A 12,390-nucleotide genomic window follows, 5' to 3' on the forward strand; every position below is an offset into this window, starting at 1 on the left:
TACGTACGTATTTTTAGGATGAAATCTTTCCCCCATTGTCAGTGCTTAAATAGTGGAGTCAAGTGACACAGCGGTATTCTATTATTCTGCCATTGGGCCCGTTGCATTTGAAACTGAAAAATGGCTCCCGGCACGCCACTGGACACGACACCCCCTTGGTTCCAAACCGCCAGTGTCTTTTAGGAAGCCATCCTTCCTTCCTGCTTGCCTGCATTTAACGTGACAACCTGCTCATTTGACTTTTCTCGCAAGCAACCCCCCTGATGTGATCCGAAAATGTCGACCGATTGAGTGAGCCAATGTTTTTGATCTTTCAGTCAGTCAACGTTGTCACGAGCTGATTCCACGTTGACTGATGTCGAGTCAAAAACAAAAAAAATCAAGTACTTTGACACACGACTTGGCGTCACTTGAAAACGTAGGTTGAAGTGACCCCAAAGGTTGTGGCTCTTTTTTTGCTCGCTTCCCCTCTCTCCCATCCCCAATGAAATCAAAGTGGTGTCCAAAGTCTGGACAAAGGTGGCCCAAGTAATATCGTGTTCCGTCGGGCAAAGACGTGCACACGTACAAAGGGTCTCCGCGGGAACGCGCTCTTCCAAGGTTGCTGAGGAGCGAGCCAGCCAGCGGGCGGAGAGGAACTGATAGTCACTGAGATGATTCTGTAGCTTTGTTTTATGAGGTGTGAAATTCCAACATGTCCTCCTTTGCTAGTTCAAAGAAAAGACCCAACAAAAAACAGGAAAAGTTGGATGTGGACTCTTTTGACGTGGGCCGCACTTGAGTAAAAAAAAAAAAAAACAAGCTTGCCTGGCCAAGTGGCAGGCAGCACGTGGACTGACTGTACACTCCCTGAAATGATTCAGCATCTCCAAACTGTTTGGTGATGATCTATCTCGTGAAAGAAAATTCTTTTTCCTTCTTCAGCGACAATGCAAGAGAGCAGCGAAATGACCGTCCAGCTCCCTTCGACGTGGGTGGCACTTGCCTGCATCCAGGCATCAATCGGCAACAGGCAAATACCAAAGCTATTTTCCCAACATCACAAGAAAAGTATCAATTTGAGAACCAAGGTTTCCTTAATAAGTATCGGTGTGTTTGGGAGTTAAGTTTCGTCTTCTTTTCTCCGCCTCTTCCCTCATTTCCAGCACAGGTTGATTCCATATAAGGTCATTCACAGTTTCCTCGCCGTCAATTGGAATTTTACCGATTCCACCATTTTCTTCTTCTTGCCCGTGCGTGTGTGTGTGTGTGTGTGTGTGTGTGTGTGTGTGTGTGTGCACGCGTGTGCGCGTGCATGAGTGCGTGTGTGTGTGCATGCGCGTGCGAGAGAGTTAGGTTTCGTTTTCTTCGAACTCCCTTGAAGAAATTTTTCTGACCAGACGCTGTTGATGCCAAATGTTTCCGGCTCAGTGACGCCCTGGCCGTTTCATTCAAAGGGCGTGTGTGTCATTTTGGAGCCAACTATTTTTAAGCACACTGCCACCAGCCTTCCTCTGCTGCCATCAACACGCTGACCCGACTGCAAAGGAGTGATGGAGCTTCAGACCATGCAGGTTGTAATTGCATAATTTATAGTGCATGCGTGCGTGTGTGTGACTATCAAAACTTTGGTCAGCACTTAGGAAGCTTGATCGGTTTCTTCAAAGGCAGCCCTTACACTCGGCCTAAAAAAGAACAAGAAAACCCCAACATCTTTTAATGATCATTTTCTTTCTAAGTTGTTTGAACTCATATCAATGCATATTTTGATATCATTCAGAAAAGGCACCCTCCGTTTTATTTGATCCTTTAAATCCAATATTGATATGAGTTAGAACAACTTTGAAAGAGAATAATCATTAAAAAAAGAGATCTTTTTGGCCTTGTCTGCCTAGTGGCAGGGCCGCCATTGCGTGACCGCACCCTCTCAACCGTACATTTATTCTGCGTGTCAATCAATGTACATGAAAGCATTTAAGTGGATACTTTATGATTAGAACATTCGAAAATGGTTTCATACATGTAAATAGTACAATAATAGTATAAACAACATGCAGAGAATATTGTATCAATATTGAAAATGTAAACATTAATTCATATTTTTTCAAAAGGGAGTAGAAGGAAGCCTAAGCTTATCTGACTCTTCCCCTTGTAACTACATATGTCTTTGATTCTGTCAAGATTTGACCATCGTCAAATATATACAATAAATAAACACAAAATAAATACAAAAGCAACTTAAACAACTTCACGGCATGTTACGGTATCCCGTCAACATTTTGTCCTTAGACATCTTTTTGAAACTTAGGTAAGGTACTACGGTTTAGTTCTTCACCGCCGCTGTTCCTAATTCCACACCTCTAACTGTTATACAATGTAACTTTAAGTTTGTTCTTACCAAATCTCTTTTAAACATAAGTGTTCCTCTTAAATAAGAGGTACTTTCCCTCCACTCAAACAACCTCTGGATACTGTTTGGCAATTGATTATTTCTTATTTTGTACATGAGTAGGATGGTTTTGAAGTCGACTAGGTCGTCGTATTTCAGTGAGTTCAGTTTAATAAAAAGAGGGTTAGATGGTTCTCTATAATGAACATTATAAGTCGTAATGCTTTTTTTAAAATATCAATTTAATAAATAAAGATTGGATCTGTGTTTGTTTTGTATGTATTGTCCCACACCTCCACACAGTAAATGATGTATGGGAGTATGAAGGAGCAGTACAAGGAATGTAATGATGACTGATTTATAAGGTCTTTTACTTTATACGATACTGCTAGTGATTTGGAAATTTTTGATTTGATATACATTATATGTGCTTTCCAACTGAATTTATTATCTATAAGCACGTGTAACGTAGAACGGTGAGTGTGTGCGCGCGTGTGTGCGCGTGTAACACACGGAGATGCGACGTTCCGTTGTTAACCTTGGTTAACCAGGGACCTCTAGTGGTCACAATTGACCATAGCAGAAGTCAACATCCTGTTGCTTTATTGTTATTATAACCACTTTTTGTAACAAGGTATACAATACTGTCAATATGTCTTCAGAAGTCTTTTAACTTCTTTGATAACAGCGTACAAGACTGCAAATCGTCTAACTTCCGCCATTTGAATTCACACCTTTGTCCCTCTTCTGGACTTAGGACCGTTCCGCGACCACTGACGACGGCGTGTCCGGAGGAGCATCTTTGCCTGTGGCCGTCGGCCAGTCAGAGACGTGAGTCAGCTTATCCATCACTCTACTCCAGTCTTTTTTTTAAAACGCTATTTTATGTCTGTACGGCGACCTTGAGTGCTTTGAAAGGCGCCTTATCAATCAAATGTATTGTTATGATTACTCGACGACAAAGTCTGCTGCCGTTTGCCGTCCTTTTTTTCTGAAATAGCGCCGGGCTCGCCGCGTTACATGGCTTTGCCTTGGCTGGCTTTCTCCTCAGAGCTCTACTCTTGTCTTTTTTTGTGTTCCAGTCGGTTGGGTTTGCCGTTTCAACGTCCATCTAATCGGAGACAAGACACCACACCGTGGTGGCGTTTGGTATTGCTCCTCTTTATTGTTCCTTGCACACTCATATACACATGCGCTTTTTGTTTTTGGTCACTCTCTCACACACGCACACGTTCACAGCGTCAAACGTGGAAATCAAACTCACGGTGTCGGCACCAATGTTCCCTCTAATTTTTCAAGTGTCTAGTAATCTAATAGTGTCTAATAAATAAATGAGGAAATACAGGAATGAATCCATCAGTCCAAAAGTACATGTACAGATGAATGAAAAAATAGATAGATAGATAGATAGATAGATAGATAGATAGATAGATAGATAGATAGATAGATAGATAGATAGATAGATAGATAGATAGATAGATAGATAGATAGATAGATAGATAGATAGATAGATAGATAGATAGATAGATAGATAGATAGATAGATAGATAAAGACCGATCAATCAACCAACCGATCAATCAATGAAATATTGTCAATGAGACCTTGAACTTGCTCGGCGTCGCATTTTGTGTTGTGTACAGCCCGTTCCTTTTCTGTCGGGCTTTCGCGCTCTCGCGCAATAATGTACCGACCGAGCCCCATCTCGTCCCATCTCGTTGCCGCAAACAAGGTCAAAACCAACGTCAAGTGGAAAGAAAACTTCACGTCACTTGGCTAAACACAAAATACGGCATTAGACGCACGCAGAACAAACAAGCTCGGGACATTCGTACGGAGTAAGCAAGAATAGAAGGAGAGCACAAAATGGCAAATGACAAGTGGTTCGAGATGAACCAAAGCACCCAGAAACTGATCGGCGAACCACCAAAGCCCAAGGTACGCATCGGACGCGCACGCGCTTGACTAATGCCGTGGTCGAGTTGAAAGCATTTGCAAGTCGTTCGCTCCGTCGGGGGAGAGAGAGAGACAGAAAGAGAGAGAGAGAGAGAGAGACAGAGACGCCGCCGCCGCCTGTGACGACGTTTGCGTTCAGTTTGTTCAGATACGCTGGGGCTCCATTCTGGTGGTGGTCCCGACGCTCCTCTTGGTCGTGCTTGTCATCCAAAACATCGTCTTCTTTCACTGGAACAGGTACGCACGAACGCACGCGCGCACGCAATGAACAAACACTTGACCGCCACAAGTTACATTCCTCACAAAGGATGGCAGCTTCATGTATACCCTTTATGTGTTCCAAGGCCTCAGGACATCGTCAAAGAGCTGGGCGCGCTGGTGGCGACTTTGCCCAACAGCATCCCGGACCACAACTGCAGCGACTTAGCCTGCCACTGGGCGGCGCTGCAGACCGCATTGGCAAAGCTGAAGGCAGGTCAGGAGGCAGGTCAGACGGCATTGGCAGAGCTGAAGGCGAGTCACACCGCCATTTCCAGCGACCTGGAGAAGAGTCAGAGCCTGCAGGCCAAAGTGGGAGGAGATTCGCAGCAACAAAGACCTTCTGAATCTGACACTGAAAGATCTGGAGACGGACTACAAGAACATGTCTCAGGTGAGGTGGACATTTCAGGACTTAACGTCCCTCCCTCCCTCCCTCCTCTTACACACAAACTACTATCTCCTTTGAATAAGAACAAAAGTATTGTTGAAAGATGCAAACAAAGTGTCCCAGTTGGAGATCTCATTTCAGTTATTTCAAACGCTTGGTGCGCAGGAGCTGTCACAAGAGACCAAGGAGTTACACAACTTCAGTTTGGCTTTGTCCAGCCTGCAGCAGAAGGTGGTGGATCAGCTCACACTTAGCAAGCAACTCCAAGGTCGCTAGCGAGCGAGCGTGTCCACTTTGTTTAAAGCGGGCATCTATTTTGCGCTCCCACATGTTTTTTTTTTATATGCTTCAGGTCTCATGCCCAGAGACTGCAGTGAGGTCATGTTCCAAGATGGAATCCATACCTTCTTTATTGGGTCCGACAGGTTCGAGGCTTATTGCAACATGAACCTGGACGGGGGAGGCTGGACCGTAAGTGCCTGACCCCCCCCCCCCCCCCCCCCCGAAAAATAACACCCCAAAGTTCCCCTCGTGATGCCTTCCCCAATAAAGTTGGCACTTTTCTTCAATGCTGAACGTCCAGTTGGCCAGTCATGCTCGTTTGCTCCGCTGATGGTGTGCGTGCGTGTTCGTTTGCAGGTGATCCAGAGGAGAAAGGACGGCTCCGTCGACTTCTATCGGGGTTGGAACGACTATCGAAAAGGCTTTGGAGACCTCGCCGGAGAGCATTGGCTCGGTCGGAAACAAAGACACCCTTCTTGTCAAGCCTTTGTGGTTTGCGTGACGTGACGCCGCCGCCTTTGCGTGTTTGCAGGCCTGCAGAACATCCACGCTTTGACGGCCTCGGGCGCTTACCAGTTGCGGATCGACGTCACCGCATTCGACGGCCGCAATTACTACGCTCTCTACGACGACTTCTCGGTGGGCCACGAGAAGGACGGCTACCCGCTGCTTGTGAGCGGCTACTCTGGAAATGCAGGTAGCGACTCCTGCCCGGGGGGAGGGGCACACTCGAGAGCCTGCGCCGCCTGCGTGTGCTCAAAAGCAAGTTTGTGTGCTTTGCAGGTGATGGATTGGCCTACCATTATGGGATGAAGTTCACCACCAAAGACCGCGACCAAGACAAGTGGGAGGGTGGCAATTGCGCCTATAAGGTTAAGGGAGCTTGGTGGTACGACAGCTGTTACAAGTCCAACTTGAACGGGGTGTACAAGGCAACCGGCAGTTGCGCTACCGAAGCATTTTGAGATTATTTTGGGGGATCAGGGATTGCCTGCCTGAGATTTGTGGAGATGAAGATCCGGCCCAGAAAGTGAGCGGTCAGCCGGCGGAGCCTGGGAACGGCATCCCCGTGGGATCACGTGGGCGCTGCCCGCCGTCACCCATTTGCGCAGCGCTCGTCAAGTAAGATGGCGGTGCGCAAATGTGTGTCGGATTTGGCCCGGGCAAATGGGCTCAAGTGCAATTTCGAATTTCACCAGAAGCTTGACACGTGAGAGACCTGACAAACGGTTAGTTGGAAGTTAGTTCCTCCAAATGAATTCTTTTTAAAAAGCAGTTTGGCGCTGTTGCAGTTCAAAATTTCACCAGCAGACGGTGCCAAATTTAGACTGATGTGACATGGTCAATCCGTCGTTAGTCAAAAATTATTGAGTCGGAAAACACGACCTGTTTTGAATGACACACACACACACACACACACACACACACACACACACACACACACACACGCTCACTTTTGGATCATTTTAGGATGTTTTGCTTTGCTATCATAAAATCCCTTACATCTGTTAGCATAAGGAGTGGCCATAAGCATAGGTTAGCTACGACTGATTATGTGTTAAGTTAGTGTTTTACAATGACATCTGTTCAAGTAAGGGTAGCCACCCATAACCATTGTTTAGTTAGGTTGCGTTGAATATTGAGTTAAGTTTCATTTTCTTCCTTTTTGCGTCGTTTCAGTTGAATATTCTCAAACATGGTTTATCATTGTTGATGTCACAAGGTTGGATGGATGGATGGATGGATGGATGGATGGATGGATGGATGGATGGATGGATGGATGGATGGATGGATGGATGGATGGATGGATGGATGGATGGATGGATGGATGGATGGATGGATGGATGGATGGATGGATGGATGGATGGATGGATGGATGGATGGATGGATGGATGGATGGATGGATGGATGGATGGATGGATGGATGGATGGATGGATGGATGGATCATCAACATGTATTGAATATGGATGTTTTATTCATACATGAATGTATTCTCACGTGAGTAAGGACTGTTAAAGTAAGGGTCCCCGTAATCATCGTTCAGTTATGTTGTGTTGAATATCTTTGAAGTGTTTTAGTAGTTTGGTTGCATTTTCTTTTCTTTTCTTTACAATCCAAAAAGGTTTGCGACGGCATCATTCTCGCTTGAATGAGAAACGGCGAGTGGAATTGTTGTCGTTTCTACGAACAATTGAGATGTGTCACTTTTTTCCCGTATTCATTAAACTTTCTCTTGATAATCCTTTGATTTGATGATTGATTTGTTCTTTTCACGTGCATTTTACGATGTGGAATATATGAGCACCTCGCATTACATGCAGTCAAAGCTACAAAACAAACTGACAAATAACTCGTTTTCAAATCAGACGAGTAAAAGCTGGTGGAGATATTATTAAAAGTGAAGACCATTTGCAATTCTAGCAAGGAAACACGAATTTGAAGCACAATTTGTTTTCGCTTTCGCAGATAATGATGTGGCGGGCCGTATCTGGCCCCCAGGCCTTGAGTTTGACACCCGTACCTTAGGGAGAGAAAGCCGCTGTAAAAAGGACGCCGAGGTAGGTGTCAGACCTACGTGTGTCATTACTAGAATTGCAAATGATCTTCAATTTAAATAATATCTTTTTTTTTCTTCTTTTAAATATTTGACCAGTTTTTACTCATCTGATTTGAAAACGACTTATTTGTCCATCACACACACTGCCGACTTGTCACAACGGATACAATGAACATAGCAGGCGACCTTACTCAGCGGGCCTCTCTCCCAGGGGTTATGATGCGAAGAGCCACTTTCAGGTCCTTGCTCGGGCTTTGCCATTCCCCTCCATCTCGCTTTGGTGGTCTTGGTTCGCCATGGTGACCACGGATATAAACAATTCAAATTCTTTCAATTCTTTCTCAAAGACTGCTTGATATGAATAGAGTGAAAAAAAGTAAGAAAAATGGCACTCCATAATATTGTATCTCATAGACGCTGCAGTCATTACACAATTGAATGGGCGGAAGATGAATGATTAACTTGTTGAAGGGGCCTTCTGCTTGGTTGCTTCGACCACCAGGAGGCAGTATAAAAAAGATATAGCTGTATAATGCTGAGTTTCCGTTTGCCGATTTTGTTCATTCTTGGCCTTTTTTTTGTTTTCTTGACGTCCACACACACACAACATCAATACTATAGATATGTTATCGTTTTGTTTCATCAAATGTATTCAAGGGAATTAATCAATGAGCACGATAAAAACATAATGACAGAAATATCCTCGTACTAAAAGCCATTTCCCGCAGTGAAAGTTTTCTGTAAGCTAAAAAAAGAAATAGAAAAAAAAACCAAGAACATATTTACCTTGTATTCGTCCTGCATCAGGAGCATCCCAGGAGCTTGAAATTCGCGACGACATACGGTGACGCCATCGCTATAAATATCTGCAAAACCGTAGCAGCACAAACAAACGGTACCATTTTGGGTCCATTTGGAGGAAAATGGGGGGTTGAGTGACAGCATGGGCAGAAAATAAATGTGTAATATCTACAAAACCGGAGCAGCACAAACGAAAATTTTTGCTGCACAAACGAACTGTACCATTTTGGGTTCATTTGGAGCAGATGGGGGGCTGGGTGAACTCTGGATTACCTATAAAATAATCTTTCAAAACTAAAAAAAAACATAGCAGCACAAACGAAATCTTTTGCTGCACAAACGAAGCACAAACGAAACAGATTATTTTCCTTAAATTTTGCCTGGGCTGGGGGGCTAGCTTCTCACAGGTGTTTAGTTTTTATTTAATTTTATTTCTTACATGTACCTCCTGTTTTGGCCAGTTAAAGAAAAAGAAACATCTAATCCACATTTAATTATATTTTACACTTAAACATGCTGAACGTACATTGAATTCATGAAAAATATTAAGAGCATTAGTGTGCAACTTCAACATTTTCCAGTGGTAGACAATCTGAATCAAACTCACTTCATGGAAAAACAAAACTGGTACAAATGGCAAAATGACATTTTATAAACATGCTTCTGTGCACAAGAGCGCAAAACTGACATTTGGACCCAAACTAAATTGCGTTTGGTCCCAAAGTAAAAAAAGTGGAGCCAACAAAATCGACTCCTTGATCTCATTCACATATAAAACACCTTTTTTTTTTTTTTTTTTTTGTCCTCAACATGAAACACTGTTTAGGAGGCGTCTTCGCCCAACAGAATCTTTGAACAAACCGTTTTGAAAAAGAATGCTTTCTCCTGGCGCTGACGATTACTCAGAACTTTCCTCCAGCTTCTCGCTTGGCTGTTTGGCCAACCGCCATTCTGAGTTGATGCACGAGAAGGACGTCAGCGTTCGTGTGGGCATTTTCGAACGGGCGATTTGGCACTCACCTGCTTGACTTGCCGTGGCGGCGACGACAGCGGCTTCCTTTATCTCGCACCTCTCTAGCTTGATGCGGAGCGTTTTGGTCACCTGAGGGTGTTTGATGGCTTCCGTCAAGGGCTCGTCATCTGAGCTGGCGCCTGAGGAAACGTCAGAGAGCTTCACTCCGGTGACTCCACCACCCATTTCGATGAGCTCATCTTTGCGTTACCTGCCGTTGCCTTCTTCTTGCCGGATTTGGGAGTGGCAGTTCGCTTCTTGGGAGCCGAGGGCTGTTTCTTCAGCTTGGTCTTTTTCTCCGTTTGAGATTTCTTGACCAGATTGATGAGGGCCTCGTCACCCGAGCTCTCGTCAGACTGACCTGCTTCTGAGGAGACAGTTTGTGGATTATTTTTTGGGCTTCAGATTTGAGCCAAATCAGCCTCAGGTTGAATAACTTTTCAACACATCGCTTTAAATCATTTTTCCTACCTCGCCTCTTTTTCGAAGCACTGCCTTGTGCCACGCCGCTCTTTTTTGCGCCCTTTTTCTTGTCCTCCGCCGGATTAGTCGGCTTGGCGATGACGTTCACCAGGGGGACATCATCATCGTCACCATCGCCGACGTCGTCGGAGCTGTCGTCTGAGGACGGAGACTCTTTTCAAAATCGGACATGTCGCCGCTGAAAAAGAAGCCCGCCGTTGTCCGAGCCTCACCTCGCTGCGCGACGCTGGCGCGCTTAGCTCTGGTTTTCTTGCTGTTTTTGGCAGCGGGTGTTTTCTGCCGACTGGCGATGGCCTTCTTCCTCATGATGGCCGCCACCGGGTCATCGTCCGAGCTCTCGTTGGAAGACTCCTTGTATTTCACTGGTAAGAAAAACGTGCGTCAACCAAGAGCGCATTTGCTTACATTTTGTACCATGACACAGTCAAATGCTGATTTGAATTTGAATTTTTTTCAAAATCTTTAGACCGCAGCTTTTTTAACAGTCCTCATGTATAAATAAAAAAAATATCTCTTTTTTTTGTCACTTGCCTCTTTTCTTGGCAGCATTCCTTTTGGATGTGGCCTCGGTGGCTTGAGCGGAGGTCCCCGCCGGCACGTTTTCCTTCTGCTGCGCCTTCAGCTTCTTGGCAATGATGTTCAGAGGCTCATCATCCGAACTTGGGTCCTCATCTAGAACATCTAGACAAGGACAAGCGACATGTGTGACTTGATCAGAGACATACTGGAACAAGGCACCACTGAATAATGAAAATAAAAAACATTTTTATGAGATGTCTACTATTCACAAATGTTTGCATTAGCGAAGGTTCACCACAGTTTATCACCTTTCTTCTTCTTTGGTTGAGCTGATTTCTTGGCTGGTGTTGTGAACTTCTTGCCAGCTTTGGTTGGCGCTTTGGCTTTCACCAGAGGACCGTGGTCAGAACTGTCGTCCGCTTTTGAGATTACGAGCAAGAAAAGGTTTAAAACCAATAGAAAAAAAAAAATCAATCATCAACTTGTCTAACCTGCATTCTTGGATTTTTTGCCATGAAACAGGGGTTGTCTGTTTTCCTTCTTCTTAGTCTTCATCTTAATCAGCGGCTCATCATCTGGCAAGCAAACAAGAGCTGGTCAGAACACGACAAAGACGACGATACAAAGCATCCGAGGCGCTCACCGCTCTTGTCTTCGGCGTTGGAGCTGTGCGCGTCCTCAGTGGACTGTTTCTCCTTTTTGGGTTGCTTCACCGCGAGATTCGAGAGAGGAGCGTCGTCATCAGAGGTGGAGTTGTCCTTGCCTTCAGATCGACGTTTACCACAACATCCATCGGGGTAGAAGAAAGTAAAAAGTTAGTCGGTTTGGCTGTGTACTTCTCACAAAAAAAATAGCAGTGTTCACTTTTTTACATCTTTGATGCCAATACAACAACAGAAAATTGATTATTCGAATTAATAGTTTCATTAGCAAGTTATAACAGACGTACAGAGGGAAGACGAAAATTGATCATTAGGATCAATACCAAATAAAAATGGTTGGATGGATGTTTTAGCGGCACGTTTGCCTTTGCTTGAGGCATATTCAATGACGCAAAAACGAAATGTAATCAAGTAGACGTATGACTACCTGAAGACTTACGTAGCGTGACGCGGCGCTCCATTTTGTTTCTGACCGGGAGTGAAGATGCTCATCCAAAATTGCCCCCTGAAAAACCTCGACTAGCTTAATTGACGTATCGCAATGCTCGTCCCCTGCCTACCCGGCGTTCTTGTCGTTTAATAGTTTAGCTAAATTGTTCGACTTGTTATGACGAAAATGACAGGAAGATTCTAAGAGGCTCGTCCCGTTGAAATTACAGCAAAGTTAACCTTCTCCTCTTCGCTGATAACATTTGATTTGCTCGCTGACGGCTGTTTGAAGAGACGTTCGGGGCTCTTTTTTATGACGTCACTGCGCGGGCTCATGGTTGTGTTTTGGCGTGTCGCTTTAATGTGATGAAATTTGTCCCTTTTTTGCGAAACGGGAATCTCAAAATATTTTGCTATTTTAAAATGCAAAATTGAATCTGTTTGGGTTTTTTTTTTCTCGCAATTGTCATGTTTTACTGCTTTTATATTATTAATCTTTTAATCACTTGCATGAATGGTAACAATATGACAAGCACTGGTTAATTGTACCTTACCAAATTTGTGGTTATGTATAGGCAAGTTTCATTTTGTTTGATTGCATGTTATTTTTTTCATTGCATGTTTATATGACTCGATTCATGACAAAGTATATCGCCCAGTTCAATTTAAACTG

General features: G+C 44.3%; 2 protein-coding genes and 1 long non-coding RNA gene across 5 annotated transcripts; 2 read left to right on the forward strand and 1 right to left on the reverse strand.

Annotated features, from left to right (window-relative positions):
* The first annotated feature begins 2,654 nt into the window (after positions 1-2,654).
* On the forward strand, positions 2,655-4,446 carry LOC125986707 (uncharacterized). Its single transcript, XR_007487747.2, has 3 exons — positions 2,655-3,002; positions 3,126-3,199; positions 3,451-4,446. It is a non-coding gene; the product is annotated as an uncharacterized lncRNA (long non-coding RNA).
* A 397-nt stretch (positions 4,447-4,843) lies between these two features.
* Positions 4,844-7,494, forward strand: LOC125986706 (fibrinogen C domain-containing protein 1-like). Its single transcript, XM_049750531.1, has 6 exons — positions 4,844-4,974; positions 5,137-5,239; positions 5,324-5,442; positions 5,611-5,707; positions 5,786-5,950; positions 6,037-7,494. The coding sequence occupies exons 1-6, from the start codon at positions 4,966-4,968 to the stop codon at positions 6,216-6,218; spliced, it is 675 nt and encodes a 224-aa protein (XP_049606488.1). The 5' UTR covers positions 4,844-4,965; the 3' UTR covers positions 6,219-7,494.
* Positions 7,495-9,010: 1,516 nt separating this feature from the next.
* LOC125986704 (nucleolar protein dao-5) lies at positions 9,011-12,050 on the reverse strand. Of its 3 annotated transcripts, none has more exons than XM_068648886.1 (10): positions 11,716-12,050; positions 11,270-11,389; positions 11,118-11,201; positions 10,935-11,045; positions 10,639-10,788; positions 10,320-10,469; positions 10,096-10,245; positions 9,836-9,988; positions 9,633-9,764; positions 9,011-9,563 (listed from the first exon to the last, which is right to left on the reverse strand). In XM_068648886.1, exons 1-10 carry the CDS (start codon positions 11,747-11,749, stop codon positions 9,511-9,513), a joined length of 1,137 nt encoding a protein of 378 aa, XP_068504987.1. In that variant the 5' UTR covers positions 11,750-12,050; the 3' UTR covers positions 9,011-9,510. The 3 variants fall into 3 exon arrangements, with proteins under 3 accessions (XP_068504987.1, XP_068504988.1, XP_049606485.1); XM_068648887.1 differs by having other exon boundaries at positions 9,087-9,563; positions 9,836-9,991; positions 11,728-12,049; XM_049750528.2 differs by having other exon boundaries at positions 9,087-9,563; positions 9,836-9,991; positions 11,716-12,049.
* Positions 12,051-12,390: the final 340 nt, after the last annotated feature.

This window comes from Syngnathus scovelli, chromosome 19, assembly GCF_024217435.2.
Source record: "Syngnathus scovelli strain Florida chromosome 19, RoL_Ssco_1.2, whole genome shotgun sequence".
NCBI classification, from domain to species: domain Eukaryota; kingdom Metazoa; phylum Chordata; class Actinopteri; order Syngnathiformes; family Syngnathidae; genus Syngnathus; species Syngnathus scovelli.

Bases quoted from the DNA above. Each gene is read 5' to 3' on its own strand.
- LOC125986706 (XM_049750531.1), top strand. The intron at 5,240-5,323 runs GTCGCTAGCGAG...TATATGCTTCAG, and splicing joins ACTTAGCAAGCAACTCCAAG to GTCTCATGCCCAGAGACTGC. The intron at 5,951-6,036 runs GTAGCGACTCCT...TGTGCTTTGCAG, and splicing joins CGGCTACTCTGGAAATGCAG to GTGATGGATTGGCCTACCAT.
- LOC125986704 (XM_049750528.2), bottom strand. From the start codon at position 11,749: ATGGAGCGCCGCGTCACGCTACGTAAGTCTTCAG. The intron at 11,202-11,269 runs GTGAGCGCCTCG...TTTGCTTGCCAG, and splicing joins CAACGCCGAAGACAAGAGCG to ATGATGAGCCGCTGATTAAG. The intron at 9,765-9,835 runs GTAACGCAAAGA...ACGTTTCCTCAG, and splicing joins CAAGAAGAAGGCAACGGCAG to GCGCCAGCTCAGATGACGAG.